At 51.1% G+C, this 27,598-nt stretch overlaps 1 protein-coding gene across 3 annotated transcripts in view; it reads left to right on the top strand.

Moving 5' to 3' along the window:
• Positions 1-26,112, top strand: part of maptb (microtubule-associated protein tau b) — a 135,881-nt gene extending 109,769 nt beyond the window's left edge. The window contains exons 11-14 of one of the 3 annotated variants that reach the window (XM_078223710.1): positions 5,842-5,923; positions 19,005-19,117; positions 21,985-22,117; positions 25,281-26,112. In XM_078223710.1, coding sequence (XP_078079836.1) covers positions 5,842-5,923; positions 19,005-19,117; positions 21,985-22,117; positions 25,281-25,285 — 333 coding nt within the window. In that variant the 3' untranslated portion in view covers positions 25,286-26,112. The remainder of the gene's footprint in view (positions 1-5,841; positions 5,924-19,004; positions 19,118-21,984; positions 22,118-25,280) is intronic. The other 2 variants (XM_078223711.1, XM_078223709.1) reach the window with 2 other exon arrangements.
• Positions 26,113-27,598: the final 1,486 nt, after the last annotated feature.

Genomic DNA, 27,598 nt, shown 5'->3' with positions numbered 1-27,598 from the left:
CCCGTGTCCCAGTGTGAGATTCCCGTGTTCCAGTGTGAGATTCCCCCGTGTCCCAGTGTGAGATTCCCCCGTGTCCCAGTGAGAGATTCCCCCCATGTCCCAGTGTGAGATTCCCATATCCCAGTGTGAGATTCCCCCGTGTCCCATTATGAGAATACCCCCCATGGTCCCAGTGTGAGATTCCCCCCCCCCCTCGTGCCCCAGTGTGAGATCCACCCCCCCCCCCCCCCCCGTGTCCCAGTGTGAGATTCCCCTCTGTGTCTCAGTGTGTGATTCACCCTGTGTCCCAGTGTGAGATTCCCCCCATGTCCCAGTGTGAGATTCCCGTGTCCCAGTGTGAGATTCCCCCATGTCCCAGTGTGAGATTCCACCCCCATGTCCCAGTGTGAGATTCCCCCGTGTCCCAGTGTGAGATTCCCCCGTGTCCCAGTGTGTGATTCCACCCCCATGTCCCAGTGTGAGATTCCCCCGTGTCCCAGTGTGAGATTCCACCCCCATGTCCCAGTGTGAGATTCCTCTGTGTCCCAGTGTGAGATTCCCCCGTGTCCCAGTGTGAGATTCCACCCCCATATCCCAGTGTGAGATTCCCCACCGCCCCCCATGTCCCAATGTGAGATTTCCCCCATGTCCCAGTGTGAGATTTCCCCCATGTCCCAGTGTGAGATTGCCGTGTCCCAGTGTGAGATTCCCCCGTGTCCCAGTGTGAGATTCCCCCGTGTCCCAGTGTGAGATTCCCCCCATGCCCCAGTGTGAGATTCCCGTGTCCCAGTGTGAGATTCCACCCCCATGTCTCAGTGTGAGATTCCCCACCGCCCCCCCGTGTCCCAATGTGAGATTTCCCCCATGTCCCAGTGTGAGATTTCCCCCATGTCCCAGTGTGAGATTCCCGTGTCCCAGTGTGAGATTCCCGTGTCCCAGTGTGAGATTCCCCCGTGTCCCAGTGTGAGATTCCCCCCATGTCCCAGTGTGAGATTCCCCCCGTGTCCCAATGTGAGATTCCCCCAGTATCCCAGTGCGAGATTCCCTCCCCCGTGTCCCAGTGTGAGATTCCCCTGTGTCCCAGTGTGAGATTCCCCCGTGTCCCAGTGTGAGATTCCCCCGTGTCCCAGTGTGAGATTCCACCCCCATGTCCCAGTGTGAGATTCCCCACCGCCCCCCGTGTCCCAATGTGAGATTTCCCCCATGTCCCAGTGTGAGATTTCCCCCATGTCCCAGTGTGAGATTCCCGTGTCCCAGTGTGAGATTCCCCCGTGTCCCAGTGTGAGATTCCCGTGTCCCAGTGTGAGATTCCCCCGTGTCCCAGTGTGAGATTCCCGTGTCCCAGTGTGAGATTCCCCCGTGTCCCAGTGTGAGATTCCCCCGTGTCCCAGTGAGAGATTCCCCCCATGTCCCAGTGTGAGATTCCCGTATCCCAGTGTGAGATTCCCCCGTGTCCCAGTGTGAGATTCCACCCCCATGTCCCAGTGTGAGATTCCCCACCGCCCCCCGTGTCCCAATGTGAGATTTCCCCCATGTCCCAGTGTGAGATTCCCGTGTCCCAGTGTGAGATTCCCCCGTGTCCCAGTGTGAGATTCCCGTATCCCAGTGTGAGATTCCCCCGTGTCCCAGTGCGAGATTCCCTCCCCCGTGTCCCAGTGTGAGATTCCTCTGTGTCCCAGTGTGAGATTCCCCCGTGTCCCAGTGTGAGATTCCCCCGTGTCCCAGTGTGAGATTCCACCCCCATGTCCCAGTGTGAGATTCCCCACCGCCCCCCGTGTCCCAATGTGAGATTTCCCCCATGTCCCAGTGTGAGATTTCCCCCATGTCCCAGTGTGAGATTCCCGTGTCCCAGTGTGAGATTCCCCCGTGTCCCAGTGTGAGATTCCCGTGTCCCAGTGTGAGATTCCCCCGTGTCCCAGTGTGAGATTCCTGTGTCCCAGTGTGAGATTCCCCCGTGTCCCAGTGTGAGATTCCCCCGTGTCCCAGTGAGAGATTCCCCCCATGTCCCAGTGTGAGATTCCCGTATCCCAGTGTGAGATTCCCCCGTGTCCCAGTGTGAGATTCCACCCCCATGTCCCAGTGTGAGATTCCCCACCGCCCCCCGTGTCCCAATGTGAGATTTCCCCCATGTCCCAGTGTGAGATTCCCGTGTCCCAGTGTGAGATTCCCCCGTGTCCCAGTGTGAGATTCCCGTATCCCAGTGTGAGATTCCCCCGTGTCCCAGTGTGAGATTCCACCCCCATGTCCCAGTATGAGATTCCCCACCGCCCCCCGTGTCCCAGTGTGAGATTCCCCCGTGTCCCAGTGTGAGATTCCCCCCATGTCCCAGTGTATGATTTCCCCCATGTCCCAGTGTGAGATTCCCGTGTCCCAGTGTGAGATTCCCCCGTGTCCCAGTGTGAGATTCCCCCGTGTCCCAGTGTGAGATTCCCCCGTGTCCCAGTGAGAGATTCCCCCCATGTCCCAGTGTGAGATTCCCGTGTCCCAGTGTGAGATTCCCCCGTGTCCCATTATGAGAATACCCCCCATGGTCCCAGTGTGAGATTCCCCCCCCCCCTCGTGCCCCAGTGTGAGATCCACCCCCCCCCCCCCCGTGTCCCAGTGTGAGATTCCCCTCTGTGTCTCAGTGTGTGATTCACCCTGTGTCCCAGTGTGAGATTCCCCCCATGTCCCAGTGTGAGATTCCCGTGTCCCAGTGTGAGATTCCCCCATGTCCCAGTGTGAGATTCCACCCCCATGTCCCAGTGTGAGATTCCCCCGTGTCCCAGTGTGAGATTCCCCCGTGTCCCAGTGTGTGATTCCACCCCCATGTCCCAGTGTGAGATTCCCCCGTGTCCCAGTGTGAGATTCCACCCCCATGTCCCAGTGTGAGATTCCTCTGTGTCCCAGTGTGAGATTCCCCCGTGTCCCAGTGTGAGATTCCACCCCCATATCCCAGTGTGAGATTCCCCACCGCCCCCCATGTCCCAATGTGAGATTTCCCCCATGTCCCAGTGTGAGATTTCCCCCATGTCCCAGTGTGAGATTGCCGTGTCCCAGTGTGAGATTCCCCCGTGTCCCAGTGTGAGATTCCCCCGTGTCCCAGTGTGAGATTCCCCCCATGCCCCAGTGTGAGATTCCCGTGTCCCAGTGTGAGATTCCACCCCCATGTCTCAGTGTGAGATTCCCCACCGCCCCCCCGTGTCCCAATGTGAGATTTCCCCCATGTCCCAGTGTGAGATTTCCCCCATGTCCCAGTGTGAGATTCCCGTGTCCCAGTGTGAGATTCCCGTGTCCCAGTGTGAGATTCCCCCGTGTCCCAGTGTGAGATTCCCCCCATGTCCCAGTGTGAGATTCCCCCCGTGTCCCAATGTGAGATTCCCCCAGTATCCCAGTGCGAGATTCCCTCCCCCGTGTCCCAGTGTGAGATTCCCCTGTGTCCCAGTGTGAGATTCCCCCGTGTCCCAGTGTGAGATTCCCCCGTGTCCCAGTGTGAGATTCCACCCCCATGTCCCAGTGTGAGATTCCCCACCGCCCCCCCGTGTCCCAATGTGAGATTTCCCCCATGTCCCAGTGTGAGATTTCCCCCATGTCCCAGTGTGAGATTCCCGTGTCCCAGTGTGAGATTCCCCCATGTCCCAGTGTGAGATTCCCGTGTCCCAGTGTGAGATTCCCCCGTGTCCCAGTGTGAGATTCCCGTGTCCCAGTGTGAGATTCCCCCGTGTCCCAGTGTGAGATTCCCCCGTGTCCCAGTGAGAGATTCCCCCCATGTCCCAGTGTGAGATTCCCGTATCCCAGTGTGAGATTCCCCCGTGTCCCAGTGTGAGATTCCACCCCCATGTCCCAGTGTGAGATTCCCCACCGCCCCCCGTGTCCCAATGTGAGATTTCCCCCATGTCCCAGTGTGAGATTCCCGTGTCCCAGTGTGAGATTCCCCCGTGTCCCAGTGTGAGATTCCCGTATCCCAGTGTGAGATTCCCCCGTGTCCCAGTGTGAGATTCCACCCCCATGTCCCAGTATGAGATTCCCCACCGCCCCCCGTGTCCCAGTGTGAGATTCCCCCGTGTCCCAGTGTGAGATTCCCCCCATGTCCCAGTGTGTGATTTCCCCCATGTCCCAGTGTGAGATTCCCGTGTCCCAGTGTGAGATTCCCCCGTGTCCCAGTGTGAGATTCCCCCGTGTCCCAGTGTGAGATTCCCCCGTGTCCCAGTGTGAGATTCCCGTGTCCCAGTGTGAGATTCCCCCGTGTCCCAGTGTGAGATTCCTGTATCCCAATGTGAGATTCCCCCGTGTCCCAGTGTGAGATTCCACCCCCATGTCCCAGTATGAGATTCCCCACCGCCCCCCGTGTCCCAGTGTGAGATTCCCCCGTGTCCCAGTGTGAGATTCCCCCCATGTCCCAGTGTGTGATTTCCCCCATGTCCCAGTGTGAGATTCCCGTGTCCCAGTGTGAGATTCCCCCGTGTCCCAGTGTGAGATTCCCCCGTGTCCCAGTGTGAGATTCCCCCGTGTCCCAGTGTGAGATTCCCGTGTCCCAGTGTGAGATTCCCCCGTGTCCCAGTGTGAGATTCCCCCGTGTCCCAGTGAGAGATTCCCCCCATGTCCCAGTGTGAGATTCCCGTATCCCAGTGTGAGATTCCCCCGTGTCCCAGTGTGAGATTCCACCCCCATGTCCCAGTGTGAGATTCCCCACCGCCCCCCGTGTCCCAATGTGAGATTTCCCCCATGTCCCAGTGTGAGATTCCCGTGTCCCAGTGTGAGATTCCCCCGTGTCCCAGTGTGAGATTCCCGTATCCCAATGTGAGATTCCCCCGTGTCCCAGTGTGAGATTCCACCCCCATGTCCCAGTATGAGATTCCCCACCGCCCCCCGTGTCCCAGTGTGAGATTCCCCCGTGTCCCAGTGTGAGATTCCCCCGTGTCCCAGTGTGAGATTCCCGTGTCCCAGTGTGAGATTCCCCCGTGTCCCAGTGTGAGATTCCCCCGTGTCCCAGTGAGAGATTCCCCCCATGTCCCAGTGTGAGATTCCCGTATCCCAGTGTGAGATTCCCCCGTGTCCCAGTGTGAGATTCCACCCCCATGTCCCAGTGTGAGATTCCCCACCGCCCCCCGTGTCCCAATGTGAGATTTCCCCCATGTCCCAGTGTGAGATTCCCGTGTCCCAGTGTGAGATTCCCCCGTGTCCCAGTGTGAGATTCCCGTATCCCAATGTGAGATTCCCCCGTGTCCCAGTGTGAGATTCCACCCCCATGTCCCAGTATGAGATTCCCCACCGCCCCCCGTGTCCCAGTGTGAGATTCCCCCGTGTCCCAGTGTGAGATTCCCCCCATGTCCCAGTGTGTGATTTCCCCCATGTCCCAGTGTGAGATTCCCGTGTCCCAGTGTGAGATTCCCCCGTGTCCCAGTGTGAGATTCCCCCGTGTCCCAGTGTGAGATTCCCCCGTGTCCCAGTGTGAGATTCCCGTGTCCCAGTGTGAGATTCCCCCGTGTCCCAGTGTGAGATTCCCGTGTCCCAGTGTGAGATTCCCCCGTGTCCCAGTGTGAGATTCCCCCCGTGTCCCAATGTGAGATTCCCCCAGTATCCCAGTGCAAGATTCCCTCCCCCATGTCCTAGTGTGAGATTTCCCCCCGCCCCCCCCCCACCATATCCCATTCTCAGGTCCCCCCGTGTCCCATTCTCAGGTCCCCCCATGTCCCATTCTCAGGTCCCCCCGTGTCCCATTCTCAGGTCCCCCCGTGTCCCATTCTCAGGTCCCCCCGTGTCCCATTTTCAGGTCCCCCATGTCCCATTCTTAGGTTCCCCCTGCATTCATAGATTCTTTGTAAAGAAACAGAAAGTCTTCTTCTGATTGTCTACTCCTCATTTTTTCTTAAATCTATTCAGGTACAAATTTTGAACAAGAAAATTGACATGAGTCACGTGTCCTCAAAGTGTGGATCAAAGGACAACATTCATCACAGACCAGGTAAATCTCCGAGTGAGCACATTCACCTCTGAGAGAGAGATAGAGAGAGAGAAAACATTCCGATCAGTAAATGGCACATGAGCAGTGAGAGAGACGTCATGCTGAGTGAGTTGCAGTGGCAATGCTGCTCTCGCCCTGCCGCAGGAGCAGCGGTGAGGAATCTGCTGAGGATTCCGGCTGCTGTGAGACAGCTGGGACATCACAGCAACTGATAAGGTGATTGGCCAGTAAGTGCTCAGTGTAAGGGGCACTGTGAAGGGGAGGTCGTGTCTCACGAACTTGATCAAGTTTTTCGAGGAAGTGACGAAGATGATTGATGAGGGTAGGGCAGTGGATGTTGTCTACATGGACTTCAGTAAGGCCTTCGACAAGGTCCCTCATGGCAGACTGGTGCAGAAGGTGAAGTCGCATGGGATCAGAGGTGAGCTGGCAAGGTGGATACAGAACTGGCTCGGTCAAAGAAGACAGAGGGTAGCAGTGGACGGATGCGTTTCTGAATGGAGGGCTGTGACAAGTGGTGTTCCTCAGGGATCAGTGCTGGGACCTTTGCTGTTTGTAATATATATATAAATGATTTGGAGGAAAATGTAACTGGATTGATTCGTAAGTTTGCGGACGACACAAAGATTGGTGGATTTGTGGATAGCGATGAGGACCATCAGAGGATACAGCAGGATATAGATCAGTTGGAGACTTGGGCAGAGAGATGGCAGATAGAGTTTAATCCGGACAAATGTGAGGTAATGCATTTTGGAAGGTCTAATACAGATAGGAAATATACAGTAAATGGCAGAACCCTTAAGAGTATTGATTGGCAAAGGGATCTGGGTGTACAGGTACACAGGTCAATAAAAGTGGCAATGCAGGTGGAGAAGGTAGTCAAGAAGGCATACGGCATGCTTGCCTTCATCGGCCGAGGTATTGAGTTTAAAAATTGGCAAGTCATGATGCAGCTTTATAGAACCTTAGTTAGGCCTTGGAATATAGTGTTCAATTCTGGTTGCCACACTACCAGAAGGATGTGGAGGCTTTGGAGAGGGTACAGAAAAGATTTACCAGGATGTTGCCTGGTATGGAGGGCATTAGCTATGAGGAGAGGTTGGAGAAACTTGGTTTGTTCTCACTGGAGCGACGGAGGTTGAGGGGAGACCTGATAGAAGTCTACAAGATTATGAGAGGCATGGACAGAGTGGATAGTCAGAAGCTTTTTCCCAGGGTGGAAGAGGCAATTACTAGGGGGCACAGATTTAAAGTGCGAGGGGCAAGGTTTAAAGGAGATGTACGAGGCAGATCTTTTACACAGAGAGTAGTGAGTGCCTGGAACTCGTTGCCGGGGGAGGTAGTGGAAGCGGATACGGTAGTGACGAGTGACTTTTAAGGGGCGTCTGGACAAATACATGAATAGGATGGGAATAGAGGGATATGGTCCCCGGAAGGGTAGGGGGTTTTAGTTAAGTCGGGCTGCATGGTCGGTGCAGGTTTGGAGGGCCGAAGGGCCTGCTCCTGTGCTGTAATTTTCTTTGTTCTTTGTATAAAACACAAGTGTTTAGAATAAGGGTAAATTAGGGGCCAATATCGTCAGAATAGAATCAATGCAAGAGAAGTGAAGTTAATTCAAGGCGGGGCAGTTCCATGGAGTGAAATGCATGTCCTGTAATGTGTGCAGCTGTCATGGACGAACAGCTGTGCAGAAATCTGAAAGCCGGAGTCACTGTGGACGGCTGGAGTCACTGTGGGGGACTGGAGTCACGGTGGGGGACTGGAGTCACTGTGGGGGACTGGAGTCACGGTGGGGGACTGGAGTCACTGTGGGGGACTGGAGTCACTGTGGGGGACTGGAGTCACTGTGGGGGACTGGAGTCACGGTGGGGGACTGGAGTCACGGTGGGGGACTGGAGTCACGGTGGGGGACTGGAGTCACTGTGGGGGACTGGAGTCACTGTGGGGGACTGGAGTCACGGTGGGGGACTGGAGTCACGGTGGGGGACTGGAGTCACGGTGGGGGACTGGAGTCACGGTGGGGGACTGGAGTCACGGTGGGGGACTGGAGTCACGGTGGGGGACTGGAGTCACGGTGGGGGACTGGAGTCATGGTGGGCGGCTGGAGTCACGGTGGGGGACTGGAGTCACTGTGGGGGACTGGAGTCACGGTGGGGGACTGGAGTCACGGTGGGCGGCTGGAGTCACGGTGGGGGACTGGAGTCACGGTGGGCGGCTGGAGTCACGGTGGGGGACTGGAGTCACGGTGGGCGGCTGGAGTCACGGTGGGGGACTGGAGTCACGGTGGGGGACTGGAGTCACGGTGGGCGGCTGGAGTCACGGCGGTGTATCTGCGAGGCTGACGGCTACATGGATAGCACGGGGTGGTCACACCACAGCTTAAGGGCCTGGAGGCACAGAGGGAATGGATAACCACCAGGCAGTCCAAGAGAACTAGGCAACCAGTGCAGGAATTCTCTGAGGTCCTGTTTACAAATCGGTTTTCCATTTAGGAAGCTGGTGAGGGAGCTGCTTCCTCAGAGGAGTGCAGCAAAAGCCAGGTTTGTGGCACCATCAGAGACTCAACTGTACAGGAGGAGAGGAAGAAGACGAGATAGTGTTAGGGTGATTCCATAGTCAGAGGACCAGACAGGCGATTCTGTGGCCGTAGACGTGACTCCAGCATGGTATGGTGCCTCCCTGGTGCCAGAGTCAAGGATGACAATCTTTGAGGGGAAGGTGAACAGCCAGAGATCATGGTCCACATTTGTACCAATGGTAGGAAGGGGGATGGGGTACTGCAATCAGAATTTAGAGAGTGGAGAATTAGTAAGCAGGACCTCAAATGTACTAATCTCCGGATTACTCCCAGTGCCATGAGAAAGTGGGACAGAAATAGGAGGATGAGGCAGTTGGATGTGTGGCTGGAAAGATGGCGCAGGAAGGAGAGGTTTAGATTCCTGGGACACTGGCTCTGGGGGAGATGGCACCTGTACAAAGCGGACAGATTGCACCTGAACACAATCGGGACTGAGTTCCCTGCGGGATGTTTTGCTGGTGCTGTTGGGAGGGCTTTAAACTAACTCAGCAGGGGTGTGGGGACCACGAGAGAATATTAGCGAGGAATACCAGGATGCACAAAATACTGGGAGAGACAGGAAGCACTGGTATAGAGAATGGTAAGTTAATAAGTGAAGTTGGAATAAAGGAGAAAGTAATGACATCTAAATCAGAGTTACTGTGCATTGAATGTGAATGCATGGAGTACAGTGAATAAGATTGAGAAGTTACAGACACAGATTGCATTGTGGAAATATGATGTTGTTGCAGCAGAGACCTGGCTGAAGGAAGGGCAGGACTGGGTGTTAAATATTCCTGGGTACAAGGTGTTCAGAAAAGATAGAAAAGGAAAGAAAGGAGGGGAGGGGTGGTGGTCAGAATGCTGGAGAAGGAGGGTGGCATGGTATCACAGCGGTTAGCTGTGTCTCAGCGGCAGAGACCCGGGTTCAATTCCAGCCTCGGGTCACTATCGGTGTGGAATTTGCACGTTCTCCCCGTGTCTGCGTGGGTTTCCTCCGGGTGCTCTGGTTTCCTCCCACACTCCAAAGATGGTTAGGTAGATTCACCATGGTTAATTGCTTCTTAGTGTCCCAAGATGTGTTGGTTAGAGGGATTGCCATGGTAAATGTGCAGGGTTATGGGGATGATGCCTCAAAGGGGTCAAGGACAGAATCAGTTTGGTTAGAGCGAGGGAACAAAATGGGTGTCATTACATTGCTCAGTGTAGTTACCAACTAGTGAGAAGGAAATAGAGGAACAAAACTGCAGGGAAATCACAGAGATAATGACCACATTATTGAGTGATGTAATGGGGGACTTTAATTACCCAAATGTAGGCTGGGACAGTGATAGTGTAAAGGGTGGTGAGAGGCAATGTTCCTAGATTGTGTCCAGAGAAATGTTCCACAGCAGCATGTGTCCAGTCCAACAACAAGGAGTGCACTGTTAGACCTGGTTCTTAGAATCATAGAATCCCTACAGTGCAGCAGGAGCCATTCAGCCCATCAAGTCTGCACCAATCACAATCCCACCCAGGCCCTTTCCCTCATAACCCCACGTGTTTACCCTACTAGTTCCCCTGACACTAAGTGGCAATTTAGCATGGCCCATCAACCTGACCCGCACATCTTTGGGCTGTTGGAGGAAACCGGAGCACCCATTGGAAACCCACACAGACACGGGGAGAATGTGCAGACTCCACACAGACAGTGACCCAAGCAGGGAATCGAACCCGGGTCCCTGGCACTGTGAGGCAGCAGCGCTCACTACCATGCCGCCCCAAGGTTCTTGGCGAGGAGGTGGGACAAATAGATATAGAGTCAGTGGTGAAACATTTAGGAAACAGTGATCATTGTAATGTAAGATTTAGGATGAAGATAGAAAAGGGCATAGGCAATCTAGAGTGAAAATAATTAAGTGGGGGAGAGCAGATCTCGATGGGGCAAGAACAGAGCTGGGCGGGTTAGACTGGAATGAAAGGTTGGCAGGAGAATCTGTAGCTGAACAATGGGGCTGCCTTCTAAACAGAAATGTTCCAGACACAGTCAATATTTCCATAAAAGGAAAGACCAGGCAAACAATCTCGGAACTCCCTGGATGAAACAGGAGATGGAAATTAAGGTAAGGAAGAAAAAGTGTGCTTATGACAGGTGCGAGGTAGAAAATACAATTGAGAATCAAGTCTGGGAAAATCATATCCAACCATGTTGGTAGATAGGGTCTGTTAGTAGCTCGGCTGGTGTGACCCTCGCGGTTGAATTTGGTGTGGTATTATAAGACAACAAAGAACTGGCGATATGCAGAGACAGAGGCCACTGACTTGTTTCTTTCATCGATGATTTGAATGTTTGTACAGCTCATTCTGCTAACCCATTGGAGCTGGGTGGCACGGGGCTGACTGAACACATGGTGAATACCATTTGACTTAACAAATTTCTGAAACTCCTCCACTGAGAGTGCTGCTGTCTGACACCAAGACCTCCGGGGTGCCATGGATAGCAAAAATCTGCCATAACTTGTCAATGATGGCTGTGGCCATTGTAGATTTCATTCGTTGGACATCCAGCCGTTCAGAATGAGCATCACCCAGGATGAGGAACACGTGTCCCATGGACAGTCCTGCAAAGTCCATGTGCAGTCTTGACCACGGCCGACCAGCCATTCCTGTGGACGAGTATTCACCGGTGGCGGCAATGATGGCTGGGCTTCACAACTGGGTGACCATTCTTTCAATTTCTTTATCATTGCCCAGCCACTAGAACATAGAACATAGAACAGTACAGCACAGAACAGGCCCTTCGGCCCACAATGCTGTGCCGAGCTTTATCTGAAACCAAGATCAAGCTATCCCACTCCCTATCATCCTGGTGTGCTCCATGTGCCTATCCAATAACCGCTTAAATGTTCCTAAAGTGTCTGACTCCACTATCACTGCAGGCAGTCCATTCCACACCCCAACCACTCTCTGCGTAAAGAACCTACCTCTGATATCCTTCCTATATCTCCCACCATGAACCCTATAGTTATGCCCCCTTCTAATAGCTCCATCCACCCGAGGAAATAGTCTTTGAACATTCACTCTATCTATCCCCTTCATCATTTTATAAACCTCTATTAAGTCTCCCCTCAGCCTCCTCCACTCCAGAGAGAACAGCCCTAGCTCCCTTAACCTTTCCTCATAAGACCTACCCTCCAAACCAGGCAGCATCCTGGTAAATCTCCTTTGCACTCTTTCCAGCGCTTCCACATCCTTCTTATAGTGAGGTGACCAGAACTGCACACAATATTCCAAATGTGGTCTCACCAAGGTCCTGTACAGTTGCAGCATAACCCCACGGCTCTTAAACTCTAACCCCCTGTTAATAAAAGCTAACACACCATAGGCCTTCTTCACAGCTCTATCCACTTGAGTGGCAACCTTTAGAGATCTGTGGATATGGACTCCAAGATCTCTCTGTTCCTCCACAGTCTTCAGAACCCTACCTTTGACCCTGTAATCTACATTTAAATTAGTCCTCCCAAAATGAATCACCTCACATTTATCAGGGTTAAACTCCATTTGCCATTTTTCAGCCCAGCTTTGCATCCTATCTATGTCTCTTTGCAGCCTACAACAGCCCTCCACCTCATCCACTACTCTTGGTGTCATCAGCAAATTTACTGATCCACCCTTCAGCCCCCTCCTCTAAGTCATTAATAAAAATCACAAGGAGCAGAGGATCAAGCACTGATCCCTGTGGCACTCCGCTAGCAACCTGCCTCCAGTCCGAAAATTTTCCATCCACCACCACCCTCTGTCTTCGATCAGATAGCCAGTTACCTATCCAATCGGCCAACTTTCCCTCTATCCCACACCTCCTTACTTTCATCATAAGCCGACCATGGGGGACCTTATCAAACGCCTTACTAAAATCCATGTATATGACATCAACTGCCCTACCTTCATCAACACACTTAGTTACCTCCTCAAAAAATTCTATCAAATTTGTGAGGCACGACTTGCCCTTCACGAATCCGTGCTGACTATTCCGGATTAATCCGCATCTTTCTAAATGGTCGTAAATCCCATCCCTAAGGACCTTTTCCATCAATTTACCAACCAGCAAAGTAAGACTAACAGGTCTATAATTACCAGGGTCATTTCTATTCCCTTTCTTAAACAGAGGAACAACATTTGCCACTCTCCAGTCCTCTGGCACCATCCCCGTGGACAGTGAGGACCCAAAGATCAAAGCCAAAGGCTCTGCAATCTCATCCCTTGCCTCCCAAAGAATCCTAGGATATATTTCATCAGGCCCAGGGGACTTATCGACCTTCAGTTTATTCAAAACTGCCAGTGCATCCTCCCTCCGAACATCTATTTCCTCCAGCCTATTAGCCTGTAACACCTTCTCTTCCTCAAAAACATGGCCCCTCTCCTTGGTGAACACTGAAGAAAAGTATTCATTCATCACCTCGCCTATCTCTACTGACTCCATACACAAGTTCCCACTATTGTCCTTGACCGGCCCTAACCTCACCCTGGTCATTCTTTTATTCCTCACCTAAGAGTAAAAAGCCTTGGGGTTTTCCTTGATCCGACCCGCCAAGGACTTCTCATGTCCCCTTCTAGCTCTCCTAAGCCCCTTTTTCAGCTCATTCCTTGCTAACTTGTAACCCTCAATCGAGCCATCTGAACCTTGTTTCCTCATCCCTACATAAGCTTCCCTCTTCCTTTTCACAAGACATTCCACCTCTTTTGTGAACCATGGTTCCCTCACTCGGCCATTTCCTCCCTGCCTGACAGGAACATACCTATCAAGGACACCCAGTATTTGTTCTTTGAAAAAGTTCCACTTTTCATTAGTGCCTTTCCCTGACAGTTTCTGTTCCCACCTTATGCCCCCTAATTCTTGCCTAATCGCATCATAATTACCTCTCCCCCAATTGTAAACCTTGCCCTGCCGTACGGCCCTATCCTTCTCCATTGCAATAACAAAAGACACCGAATTGTGGTCACTATCTCCAAAGTGCTCTCCCACAACCAAATCTAACACTTGGCCCGGTTCATTTCCCAGTACCAAATCCAGTGTGGCCCCACCTCTTGTCGGCCTATCCACATATTGTTTCACTAGATATAGCTTCAGGCGTGCTCTCGTCCTGCTTTGTCTGGGGTGTGCATTGCGCAATTCCTGTAATGAAAGCCATTGCCCCAGGGGTGGCACTATAACACGAGCCCCCCACAGTAACACGCCGGCCTCACATGCTATCTCTGTCCTATGCTGCTAGTGAGGTCTGATTTGCTCTGACGCATCCTATAGCCAACCCTGCATCACATTTGATAACACTGGGTCTCTTTATTTGCTTCATTGAGACGGGCAAAGTCTCTATCAGGTGTAATAACATGATTTCTTGTGGAACTGGTGGTGAAGGTACAGACTGTAGAAGGGCAGTCAGCTGAGTGCGTCCACATTTGATATTTGCATCCCTGATCTATGCTGGAAAGAGTAGCTGTTTGCAACTAACAGACGGAGCCCAGCTCTGCACCCTCACAGAGGCGATCGGTGACACTGGGTTATCCTCTCGGAATAAACCCAACAACGGCTTCTGATCTGATACCATGATGAAATGTTTACCATATATATTTTGATGAAACTTGTTCACCACATAAATTACTGCCAAACTTTCCTCATCTATCTGGGAATACTTTTTCTCTGCATCAGATAATGTTCCCGACATAAAGGTAATTGGCCTTTCTACGCCATCAGGTACTCTGTGGGACAAAACTGCTCCCACTCCATATGGTGATGCATCTCAGGTAACTACCAATGTCTTGGCTGGATCAAAGTGTACAAGCAATGCCAACGACTGCAGAGCCTGCTTTACTCTGGTAAAAGCTTCTTTTTGTTCCTCTCCCCACCTCCAATATTCGTGTTTCTTCAAAACCTGGCGAAGTGGAGCTATCTCCCAGAATAATTCACCATTTCTAGGAATGATTTTAACTCCGATACACTGACAACTCTGTTTTATTCTGTGGAACCTTTTTAATGGCTTTAACTTTATCTTGCAAAGGATGTAAACCTTTTGTATCTACTCTTGAACCCAAATATGTAACTTCATCCGCCTGGAAAGTGCATTTCTCCCATTTCAAACAGATACTCGCTTCTTCAAGTCTTCTCAAAACCTGATAGAAATCTACAAGATTATGAGGGGCATGGACAGAGTGGATAGTCAGAAGCTTTTTCCCAGGGTGGAAGAGCCAATTACTAGGGGGCATAAGTTTAAGGTGCGAGGGGAAAGCTTAAAGGAGATGTACGAGGTAATTTTTTTATCCAAGAGGGTGGTGGGTGCCTGGAACTCGCTGCCGGGGGAGGTAGTGGAAGCAGATACAATAGCGACTTTTAAGGGGCGTCTGGACAAGTACATGAATGAGATGGGAATAGAGGGATACAGTCCCCGGAAGGGTAGGGGGTTTTAGTTCAGTCAGGCAGCATGGTCGGTGCAGGCTTGGAGGGCCGAAGGGCCTGTTCCTGTGCTGTAATTTTCTTCTTTGTTCTTCCTCTAAGTTTGACCTGTGCTATTCAGGTGAGGCTCCTGTAATTAGAAGATTGTCAAGATAAACTTTCCATCATATGTTGGAAAACGGCACAGGCTAAATGAAAAGTAAACGTGTGTCTGGGTATAAATACTTGTGTGTGTAACTAACCTCTGTGAGTCTTCATCCAATTCCAGCTGCTGATAGGCTGACTGAGGTCTAATTTGGTACATTTTAAACCACCAGTTAGTTTGGCGTAGAGGCCCTTGATTCTAGGAATGTCTATCTGAGCTCCTCGACTGACGGTTAGTTTATAATCCACACAAATTCCTACTGTACGATCCAGTTTGAGGATAGGGGCTATGGGTGTAGCCCATTTGAAGAATTATGCAGGCTTTATAATACCTAAATCATCCAGCCTTCCAGGCTTAACTTCAACTTTATGATGAAGTGCATAGGACGCTGGGTGGACCCGAAAAAATTTAGGCATTGCATTGGAATTCAGATAAATTTTGACTTTAGCGCCTTTAATTCTCCCGAGTTCCTTTTGGAAAACCACAGAATATTTACACAGCAACATTTATCTGCTTTTGACGATCACAGCACAGCAGACAAGCTCTGTGACCTTCACTTACCAGGATGGTCGCTGTGCTCTTTGGTTTCTGGAGGGCACGGTAACTGTTGCTGACCCTATCGTCTTCAGTCTCTCTCCTGTACATGGCTCCTCGCTCGCTCAGACTCATGTTTGGCGGTCTCATTGAAGGTAACTAAATGCCTGTTTCCTGATGACAATTGTCACAGTAAGAAGTCTCACAACACCAGGTTAAAGTCCAACAGGTTTATTTGGCACTAGCTTTCGGAGTCTCAGGCTCCTTCCAAAAGCTCGGAAAGCTAGTGCCAAATAAACATAGAACATAGAACAGTACAGCACAGAACAGGCCCTTCGGCCCACGATGTTGTGCCGAGCTTTATCTGAAATCAAGATCAAGCTATCCCACTCCCTATCATCCTGGTGTGCTCCATGTGCCTATCCAATAACCACTTAAATGTTCCTAAAGTGTCTGACTCCACTATCACTGCAGGCAGTCCATTCCACACCCCAACCACTCTCTGCGTAAAGAACCTACCTCGGACATCCTCCCTATATCTCCCACCATGAACCCTATAGTTATGCCCCTTTGTAATAGCTCCATCCACCCGAGGAAATAGTCTTTGAACGTTCATTCTATCTATCCCCTTCATCATTTTATAAACCTCTATTAAGGCTCCCCTCAACCTCCTCCACTCTAGAAAGAACAGCCCTAGCTCCCTCAACCTTTCCTCATAAGACCTACCCTCCAAACCAGGCAGCATCCTGGTAAATCTCCTCTGCACTCTTTCCAACGCTTCCACATCCTCCTTATAGTGAGGTGACCAGAACTGCACACAATATTCCAAATGTGGTCTCATCAAGGTCCTGTACAGTTGCAGCATAACCCCACGGCTCTTAAACTCCAACCCCCTGTTAATAAAAGCTAACACACTATAGGCCTTCTTCACAGCTCTATCCACTTGAGTGGCAACCTTCAGAGATCTGTGGATATGGATCCCAAGATCTCTCTGTTCCTCCACAGTCTTCAGAACCCTACCTTTGACCCTGTAATCCTCATTTGAATTTGTCCTACCAAAATGAATCACCTCACATTTATCAGGGTTAAACTCCATCTGCCATTTTTCAGCCCAGCTTTGCATCCTATCTATGTCTCTTTACAGCCTACAACAGCCCTCCACCTCATCCACTACTCCACCAATCTTGGTGTCATCAGCAAATTTACTGATCCACCCTTCAGCCCCCTCCTCTAAGTCATTAATAAAAATCACAAATAGCAGAGGACCAAGCACTGAACCTGTTGGACTTTAACCTGGTGTTGTGAGACTTCTTACTGTGCTTACCCCAGTCCAACGCCGGCATCTCCACATCATGACTACCATCGACACGCAAACTGCTGGCTCCAAGTGGAGAGGATCTCCAAGAAGATCGCGCATATCGACACTGTTGTCACAGCCCTTGTGATAACTTCCATTTTAAGAGATCTGCAATTTACCATCAAGGCGATCTCTATCGGGGGCACGTTACTCACTTGGACCTACTTTAGGGTATACAACTTGGCTCCATTGTGGATTTGTTTGCACATTCTGTGCTGACCGCTTCACTCTGCGCCACGCTTGTAAATGACCCTTTCTGTTGCACTTGAGACACCTCATGGATTTTCCAGCCACGCTTGCCCCAAAACTGGAAAATCCCACCCAAGATGAACAGACCTTCGCATGGTTCACTTCCCTGCCTGCTACAATTCTCGTGGCGGGTGGGGTGGGAAAATTCCCCGCATAATTTCTGAATTAGCAAGTTTCTTGAGAGTGTCCCCCTCTACACCGAAAACAAGAATCCCCCCCCCGCCCTCCCCGCTCACTGCTGTACTCCCTTTCTCGGGCTGTTCTTCACAATGCTGTTTCCTGCCACAAACAGTTGCCCTCGTTGGGAACGCCCTGCTCAGTGCATTCAGTCGCCAGGGCCAACTTCACAGCTTTTTCAAAAGAGATTTTGGTCTCAGCCTGTGACACTCCTGTATGATCAGGCTGTTTGTACCACAGACCAAACGGTCTCTTAACATTTCTCCCAAAGCTGGGTCACACAACAGACCAGTCCAAAGATGTGCGGGTTAGGTTGATTGGCCAGGTTAAAAATTGCCCCTTAGAGTCCTGGGATGTGTAGGTTAGAGGGATTAGCGGGTAAATATGTGGGGGTAGGGCCTGTGTGGGATTGTGGTCGGTGCAGACTCAATGGGCCGAATGGCCTCCTTCTGCACTGTAGGGTTTCTATGATTTCTATGACTTGTCAGGAAAGTTGTAGCTCATGGAATAAAGGGGAGAGAAGCATGGCGGATTCAACGTTGACTGAGTAATAGTCAATTGAGTAATGGTCAATGGATGTTTTTCAGGCTGGAGGAAGGTTTGGAGTGGAGTTCCCCAGGGATCAGTATTGGGACCCTTGTTTTTCCCGATGTATATTAATGATGTAGATCTTGGTGTGCAGGGGATAATTACAAAGCTTGTGGATGATTCAAAACTTAGAAGTATTGTAAACTGTGAAGAGAACAATGTAGAACCTCAAAAGGACACAGATAAGTTGGTGGAGTGGGCAGATAGATGGCAAATGAGGTTCAATGTGGAGAAATGTGAGGAGATGCATTTTGGTAGAAAGAACATGGAGAGACAAAATAAAACAAGGGGTAAAATTCTGAAGGGGGTGCAGGAGCAGAGGGAGCTGGTATATAGGTGGATAGATCATTGAAGGTGGCAGGACAGGTGGAATTGTGTACTGTTAATAAAGCTTATAGATCCTGGGCTTTCCTAATAGGGGCATAGATACAAGAGCAAGGAGGTTAGGCTAAACTTATACAAGACACTAGTTAGACCTCAGCTGGAATATTGTGTACAGTTCAGGGCACTGCACTATAGGAAGGATGGGAACACATTGGAGAGAGTGCAGAAGAGGTTTACGAGAATGGCTCCAGGGATGAGAAACTTCAGTTATGAGGATAGACTGGGAGAGATTGGGACTGTTCTCCTTGGAGAGAAAAAGGCTAAGAGGAGATTCAATAGAGATGTTCAAAATCATGAGGGGATTGGACAGAGTAGAGAGGGAGAAACTATTCTCTTTTGTAAAAGGATCAAGAACAAGAGGGCACAGATTTAAAGTGATTTGTAAAAGAAGCAAATGTGAAATGAGAAAAAAACATTTCCACATAAAGAGTGGTTGGTGTGTGTTAACAGTGGTGGGAAATGGGGGAGTATCTCCATTGTGGGAGAATCCTGCAGTTCCGGAGCTTGTGTATCATTCACATTCACAGGCTGAGAATGGTGGCTGCTTGAGTGATGCTCATAATGAGGGAGAGAAAAATAAATAGCTGTTAAAAATAGAAGTATAACATTCAAACTAACGCCAGCACAGTCTAACCTACTCGACCTGTTTGAAACTCTCTCTGTCAGGCGGTGGAAATGTGGAGATCAAATCGCAGAAGGTGGATTTTAAGGATAAAGCTCAGTCCAAGATTGGTTCGATGGACAACATCACCCACACTCCAGGCGGGGGAGCAAAGAAGGTGAGAAACTCAATCTTTCTCCATTGTGGAGATCCAGTGACACGGAAAAGGCTGCAAATAAGAACAGAAAATAAAAAATTTGATTTCCAAAGTGCTCTGCACATACTCAGCACATCTCAAACGCATTTGGAGACAATGAAAAGCTTTTGAACATAGTTGTAATGCAGCAAACAAGACAGTGAATTTGTGCACAGCAAGCTCCCACAGCCAGCGAAATAATGATAAAACAATCAGTGTTAATGATGTTGGTCGAGGGATAAATGTTGGTTACGATGACAGGGCAAAAGCACCTGCTGTCTTTATATAGAATTCTATTGCTGCATGAGAATGTCAGCCTGGAGTGGGATGAGCGACACTCTCAAAGGGGACTTGAGGCTTCAGTCCTCTGATAGGTGTAGGATACAGGGACAGGTGTAGGATACAGAGGCAGGTGCAGGATTCAGAGACAGATGCAAGATACAGACACAGGTGCAGATACAGGTGTAAGATACCCATCATCATTGCCCATCACTAACTGCCCTCCTTTTTAGAGGGCATTATAAGTCAACCACATTGCTGTGGCTCTGGAGTCACATGTAGGTCAGACCATGTAAGGACAGCAGATTTCTTTCCCTAAAGCACATTAGTGAACCAGATGGGTTTTTATGAAAATTAACATAATTAGACTTTTAATTCCAGGTTTTTATGCGAATCAATTAGCCCTTTCTCATTGCTCAGGCGTAATATACAGAGACAGGTGTGAGATAGGGAGACAGGTGTGGGATAGGGAGACAGGTGCGGGATAGGGAGAGAGGTGCGGGACAGGGAGAGAGGTGCGGGATAGGGAGAGAGGTGCGGGACAGGGAGAGAGGTGCGGGACAGGGAGAGAGGTGCGGGATAGGGAGAGAGGTGCGGGATAGGGAGAGAGGTGCGGGACAGGGAGAGAGGTGCGGGATAGGGAGAGAGGTGCGGGATAGGGAGAGAGGTGCGGGATAGGGAGAGAGGTGGGGGATTCAGGGACAGGTGCAGGATACAGGGACAGGTGCAGGATACAGGGACAGGTGCAGGACACAGGGACAGGTGCAGGATACAGGGACAGGTGCAGGACACAGGGACAGGTGCAGGATACAGGGACAGGTGCAGGATACAGGGACAGGTGCAGGACACAGGGACAGGTGCAGGATACAGGGACAGGTGCAGGACACAGGGACAGGTGCAGGATACAGGGACAGGTGCAGGATACAGGGACAGGTGCAGGATACAGGGACAGGTGTAAGGTACAGAGATGGCCTGGGTAAGTGATTGTGTTTGGATTTTACTGGTGTTACTGCTTGTGTGTGACTCCACATCGCTGCTGAGTCTGCTGCACTTTTCCTTCTCTGTTTCATTCACTGCATCACCTTCTTCCATCTGCTTCCCTTACTCTGGTCTCCCTTTCAACCTCTACAGCACAGGAGAAGTTCTGGGAATTCCTGGTAACCACCTCAAAGGGATAACCATCCTCACAATCCCCAGTCACTGTCTGGTTAACACAGATCTCCTCACTCTCCATTCCCCCTCCACAGATAGAGTTCTGGGGCATCGTGGAGACAGCTGGTGTCGAGCCATCCCCAGCCTGACTGTGCACTCACCCCCGTTAACCATCCCCAGCTCAGTAAAGGCAACATCCTCGCTCCAGCCACACCAGCTGTGTCACTGTCCTCGGAGCTGGGACACGGGGTCTGCCTGATAAATACGGGTTTTACTGATCGTCACTAATGCTAGAATATGACCCTCTTTTACCAATATGACACTGTACAACCCTCAGTTATCAAGGACAATAACTCACATGGTGCAATGCCCAGTCAGTGACTGTGTGTGGGGGTCTCGCAGCTCAGTGACTGTGTGTGGGGGTCTCACAGCTCAGTGACTGTGTGTGGGGGTCTCACAGCTCAGTGACTGTGTGTGGGGGTCTCGCAGCTCAGTGACTGTGTGTGGGGGTCTCACAGCTCGGTGACTGTGTGTGGGGGTCTCACAGCTCAGTGACTGTGTGTGGGGGTCTCACAGCTCAGTGACTGTGTGTGGGGGTCTCACAGCTCACTGACTGCGTGTGGGGGTCTCACAGCTCACTGACTGCGTGTGGGGGTCTCACAGCTCAGTGAGTGCGTGTGGGGGTCTCACAGCTCAGTGAGTGCGTGTGGGGGTCTCACAGCTCAGTGAGTGTGTGTGGGGGTCTCGCAGCTCAGTGAGTGCGTGTGGGGGTCTCACAGCTCAGTGAGTGCGTGTGGGGGTCTCACAGCTCACTGACTGCGTGTGGGGGTCTCACAGCTCAGTGAGTGCGTGTGGGGGTCTCACAGCTCAGTGAGTGCGTGTGGGGGTCTCCGTAAGCTCCGGAACCTCAGCACTTGACTACTCAGCCTTTGCAGCAGCTTATTCTCTCTCTTGCTGTCAAGCTTATCACCGACACCAGTAAGAGCTGTGCTGTGTGCTTGTGGCATTTATTGAGGTTCCAACAATCTAAGACAGCGTATTGTCCATTCCAATACAGTCCTGGAAAATGCTGGAAATGTATGTTGCCAAGGTAACACCCTCCTTCATCAAATTAATGCCTTCACCTGAGACTTTAACCCATCTGTTTTCTCATTAGACATTAGACAGCTGGCACATTATGGTATCTGTGTGCCCAGTGTGGCATTCTAACTGTAGGCATATCTTCCCCTGGGACAACGATGGAGCAGTGGAGACAGACTGTATTCCCAGGAAACCTCAAAACCATCCTCCCAGTGCTTTCTTTCTTCCTTCCTTGTTTTTAGAGTTGGATTTAGCAAGTTAATTTTTTAATGATTTGAAGACCTCTATTGACAGATGATGATGATGATGCATTGTGTGCCACCCTGATTTCATTATAGAAAGAGAAAAGGAAGGAGGAAGCAGTGAATGAAAGTGTTGAGAACGGTGTCAGTGTCACACCTGTATCAGGTGTGACTGAATCCGGTGAGTCACACACAAGCCCGAACTGGGAAAGCCAGGGAGACAAGACGTGTGAGTGAAACCATCCCAGCCTCTCATCTACAAGTGTCCCCATTACTCTCGTTACTTTGTTGGATGGAATTTTGGGAATTCCCCACTGGTTATCCACAGACAGCGGTATTCAGGCATCGGTGCTGTATCCAAAGAAATACAGTTCATAGAAACATAGAAAATAGGAGCAGGAGGAGGCCCTTCGGCCCTTCGTGCCTGCTGCACCATTCATTATGATCATGGCTGATCATCCAACTCAATCGCCTGATCCCACCTTCCCCCCCATATCCTTGGGTCTCCTTTGCCTCAAGTGTCATATCTAACTGCTTCAACTACTTTCTGTGGTAACAAATTCCACAGACTGACCACTCTCTGGGTGAGGAATTTTCTCCTCATCGCTGTCCTAAACCATCTATCCTGTATCCTCAGACTGTAACCCCTGGGTCTGAACAACATGTTGGTTAGGGTGCATTGGCCGTGCTAAATTCTCCCTCAGTGTACCCGAACAGGCGCCGGAGTGTGGCGACTAGGGGATTTTCACAGTAACTTCATTGCAATGTTAATATAAGCCTACTTGTGACTAACAATTTACTTTAAAACCAAACTCCCCTATTGGGAACATCCTCCTTGCTAGTCCTGTTAGAATTTTATAGGTATCTGTGAGATCCCACCCTCATTCTTCTGAACTCCAGCAAATATAATTCTAACCGACTCATTCGCTCCTCATATGTCAGTCCCACCATCCTCTGCACTCCCTCGAGAGCAAGAACATCCTTCCTCAGATAAGGAGGTCAAAAACTGCACACAATATTCCAGGTGTGGCCTCACCAAGGCCCTGTATAACTGCAGCAAGACATCCCTGCTCCTGTACTCAAATCCTCTCATTATGAAGGCCAACATATCATTTACATCTTTTACTGCCTGCTGCACCTGCATGCTTACCTTCAGCGTGTAAGAGGACACCCAGATCTCGCTGCACATTCCCCTCTCCTAATTTCTAGCCATTCAGATAATAATCTTCCTTCCCGTTTTTGCTACCAAAGTGGATAACCTCACATTTATCCAAATTATACTGCATCTGCCATGCATTTACCCACTCACTCAACTTGTCCAAATCACACTGAATCATTTCTATATCCTCCTCACAGCTCACCCTCCCACCAGCTTTGTGTCATCTGCAAATTTGGAGATATTGCATTTAGTTCCCTCATCTAAATCATTAATATGCATTGTGAATAGCTGGGGTCCACTGACTGCCATTTGGAAAAAGACCCGTTTATTCCTACTCTTTGTTTCCTGTCTGCCAACCAGTTTTTTATCCATCTCAAGACACTACCCCCAATCCTACACGCTTTAATTTTACACGCTAGCCTCTTATTGTGGGACTCTTGTCGAAATCCTTCTGAAAATCCAAATAAACCACATCGACTGGCTCCCTCTTATCAACTCTACCAGTTACATTTTTAAAGAATTCCAGTAGATTTGTCAAACATAATTTCCCTTTTGTAAATCCATGCTGACTCTGTCCAATCCTGCCACCGTTTACTAAGTGTTTTGCTATAAAATCTTTGATAATGGATTCTATAATTTTCCCCATGACCGATGTCAGGCTGACTGGTCTATAATTCCCTGTTTTCCCTCTACCTCCCTATTTAAATAGTGGGGTTACATTTGCTACCCTCCAGTCTGCAGGAACAGTTCCAGAGTCTATAGAATCTTGGAAGATGATCACCAATGCATCCACTATTTCTAGAGCCACTTCCTTAAGTACTCTGGGATGTAGATTATTCAGCCCTAGGGATTTATCCGCCTTCAATCCCATCCATTTTCCCAACAGTTCAGTATAATTATATGCAAAGACGCTGAAATCTCAGGCAATTGGCCTTCAGAAGCAACACATGGAGCCAAACGGAGACATGAGGTCTCTGCACAGATTGAGAGATGGTGGCCTGCCACAGGGACTGGACTGTCTGGTCAGCCGGGGGAGGGTGCTGGAACTGCATGTGTTACGTTGGAGCTGTTAGACTGAGGAGCTCCAGGAGGAGACAATCCAGCCTGGGGGAGTGGGGGGGGCAGTGCTGGGAGAGCTCAGTGTAGGTTGGGGGAGGGGCTGGGGGAGTTCGGCCTGGGTTGGGGGGAGTTCGGCCTGGGTTGGGGGGAGGGGCTGGGGGAGTTCGACCTGGGTGGGGGGAGGGGCTGGGGGAACCCGGCCTGGGGTGGGGGAGGGGATGGGGGAGCTTGGCCTAGGTTGGGGGAGGGGCTGGGGAGTTCGGCCTGGGTTGGGGGGAAGGGCTGGGGGAGTTCAGCCTGGGTTGGGGGGAGGGGCTGTGGGAGTTCGGCCTGGGTTGGGGGGAGGGGCTGTGGGAGTTCGGCCTGGGGTGGGGGGAGGGGCTGTAGGAGCCCAGTCTGGGTTGGGGAGGGACTGGGGGAGTCTAGCCTGGGGTGGGGGAGCGGCTGGGGGAGCCTGGCCTGGGTTGGGGGGAGGGGCTGGGGAAGTTCAGTCTGGGCTGGGGGAGGGGCTGGAGGAGGCCGGCCTCGGTTGGGGGGAGGGGTTGGGGGAGCCCAGTCTAGGTTGGGGGGAGGGGCTGGGGAGCCCACCCTCAGTTGGGTGAGGGGCTGGGAGAGCCTGGCCTGGGTTGGGGGGAGGGGCTGGGAGAGAGGCTGGGGGAGTTCGGTCTGGGTTGGGGGAGGGGCTGGGGGAGGCCGGCATTGTAGGGGGGAGGGGCTGGGGGAATTTGGTCTGGGGTGGGGGAGGAGCTAGAGGAGCCTGGCCTGGTTGGGGGAGGAGCTGAGGGAGTTCAACCTGTGTTGGGGGGAGGGGCTGGGGGAGCCCAGCCTGGATTGGGGGGAAGGGGCTGGGGGAGCCTGGTCTGGGTTGGGGGGAGGGGCTGGGGGAGCCTGGTCTGGGTTGGGGGGAGAGGCTGGGGGAGTTCGAACTGGGTTGGGGGGAGCCCAGCCTGGGTTGGGGGGAGGGGCTGGGGGGAGCCCAGCCTGGGTTGGGGAGAGGGGCTGGGGGATCTCAGCCTGGGTTGGGGGGAAGTTGGTGTTTGGGGAGAAGTTCAGTCTGGGTTAGAGGGAGGGGCTGTCGATTCCCCTTTGGTGACTGTTTCCCAGTTATTGATAATTTCTGTACAGAATGCTCGCTGTGTCTCGCACTGAATAACATTCACCGTCCTCTCTCCAGATTGAATCTCACAAGCTGACCTTTCGTGAGACAGCCAAATCTCGTACAGATCACGGTGCAGAAATTATCTACAAATCTCCAACCGCTTCCGATGAGGGGTCTCCGCGTCAACTCAGCAATGTATCTTCCACCAGCAGCATCAACATGGTGGAATCTCCACAGCTCGCTACACTGGCTGACCAGGTCTCAGCTTCCCTGGCTAAGCAGGGTTTGTGACTGTTGCTTCGAAACCTCTCCTCCCTTCACAGCAGTTTGCAGTGGTCTAACCTGAACTGGTGTCGGACCACCCTGGGCCCTCTTTACCTTACTCCTTGCAATGTCCTCTGAAGCATTCAGTCCAACTACACCGAAATACCTGGCTATTTACAGACACTGGTGCTTTGTTGTCTTTTGTACAGCCTTCCACGTCCCGTGTGTTAACTCCCAAACTGCAACCCTTTAGGCTTTGTGAGAAGGCTAGCACTCCAGAGATAGTCTGTCCCTTTATTTAGAAACTTAGGGGTCCCAGTACAGAAATTGTTGACACCTGGTGGATAGGTACAAAACATCGTTTAAAAGATTCATGTAATTTTGATCTTTGTCTCACGGGCTGAAATACGAAAGGATGGAATTATGCGACAAGTGTGTGAGGTTCGGGTTGGACCATACCTGGAGCACTGCATTCCATTCTGGACACAGTACCTGGGGAAGGATATATTGCCTTTGGAGGGTGTATATCATCTTCACCAGAATGATACAAGGGCTATGGCTGCATTGTCAGAATGGATCACATGGATTAGCATTCTATTCCCTTGAATGTAGAAGATTAAGGTGCTGCATAGTTGAGGCATTTAAAATGATTAAAAGAGTTGAAAGAATAATTAAAGACAAATTATTTCTTCTGATGGCCAAGTCCAGAATAAGGGGACATCATTGTAAACTTAAAGAGTTCAGGGGTGATGTCAGGCAGCACTAGGTAGTAAAAATCCAGAATCCCTCCTCAAAAATCCCTTGAGATTGAGGAGCATTTAAAACTCAAGAGTGATAGGTTTTTGTTAAGGATTCCAGATGGGATTAAGGGAGAGATAATCGATTATCTAAGAGGCTCAAAGGACTCCTTCAGTTCCTCTGCTTCCTGTTATGTGACTTTCCAGAGTCACTCTCTGCCAGTCCCTGGTCCGCGCCCAGATCAAATGGGAAATACACTCAGAAAATCATGTGCAGAGCAGAGCCGGACTTGTGACCTCGCTGCCACGGCGCGAGTCATTCCTTTCACTGATCCCAAGGTGGAAAATGGCTCTCTGCGAGTCCTGTAACCTCGATGTTTGGTGAGTTCCCACACCCCCCCTTAGTCTTTTCACTATTTATAACCGGACAAGTTTGCTCCAGGTGTGTTTTTTTTGAACTGCACTCAAATAATGAGGATTTTGTATCTTTTGTATTTTGTGTGAGGAAACGCTTTCTGACATCACTTTTCTGTGGCCTGGCTCTAATCGTGAGCTTCTGCCCCGTGTTCTAAACTCCCCCACCTTAGAAAATAGTTGCTCTTCATCCACACCACTCAATCCTTTAATCATCTTAAACATTTTCACGAGGTGGGCCTTAATCTTTGACACTCGGGAGAATGCAAGTCTAGTCAATGCAGCCATTATTTAACCCTTTCAGCCCTGGTATCATTCTGGGCCTGGATTTTCCTATCCTGCCCTGACAGGAATCAGACAGAGACCATTAACTTTGAGCGCAAATTTATTGTCCCGCAGTAGGCAGGATCAGAAAATCCCGGCTCTGTTTAAAGAACTGAGAGACTGTGGTGAATGTCAAACTGTCCATTGGAACCTCAGAGGCCAGTCAGAGGACAGCAGCTAGATAGGTCCAGACTACCCCAGCCCCATCAGACAGACACAGACAAACCACACCCACCCACCAGACAGACCCACCCAGACAACCCCCCATCCCCGCCACCCACCAGACTGGGCCAGACAAACCTCACCCCCATCAGACAGACACAGACAAGACTCCCCCCCCCCCCCCCCACCCACCAGACAGACCCACCCAGACAACCTCCCCACCCCCGTCACCCACCAGACTGGGCCAGACAAACCCCACCCCGCCAGACAGACCTAGCCGAATCCCTGCCCCACCAGAGAGGCTCAAACCCCCCCTCCCCTTCCCTCTCCCCCCCCCCCCCCCCCCCCCCAACCAGACAGGCTCAGACAAGCCCCCCCGCCCTTTCCCTCACCACCCACCCACCCACCAGATTGTCCCAGACAAACTCCACCCCACCAAGCAAACACAGATGAAGCCCAGCCCCACCAGACAGACCCAGACAAACACCACGT

This window comes from Mustelus asterias, chromosome 11 (assembly GCF_964213995.1).
Source record: "Mustelus asterias chromosome 11, sMusAst1.hap1.1, whole genome shotgun sequence".
NCBI lineage: Eukaryota > Metazoa > Chordata > Chondrichthyes > Carcharhiniformes > Triakidae > Mustelus > Mustelus asterias.
The sequence above is the reverse complement of the archived record's forward strand: the minus strand, read 5'-3'. Positions and strand labels throughout refer to the sequence as shown.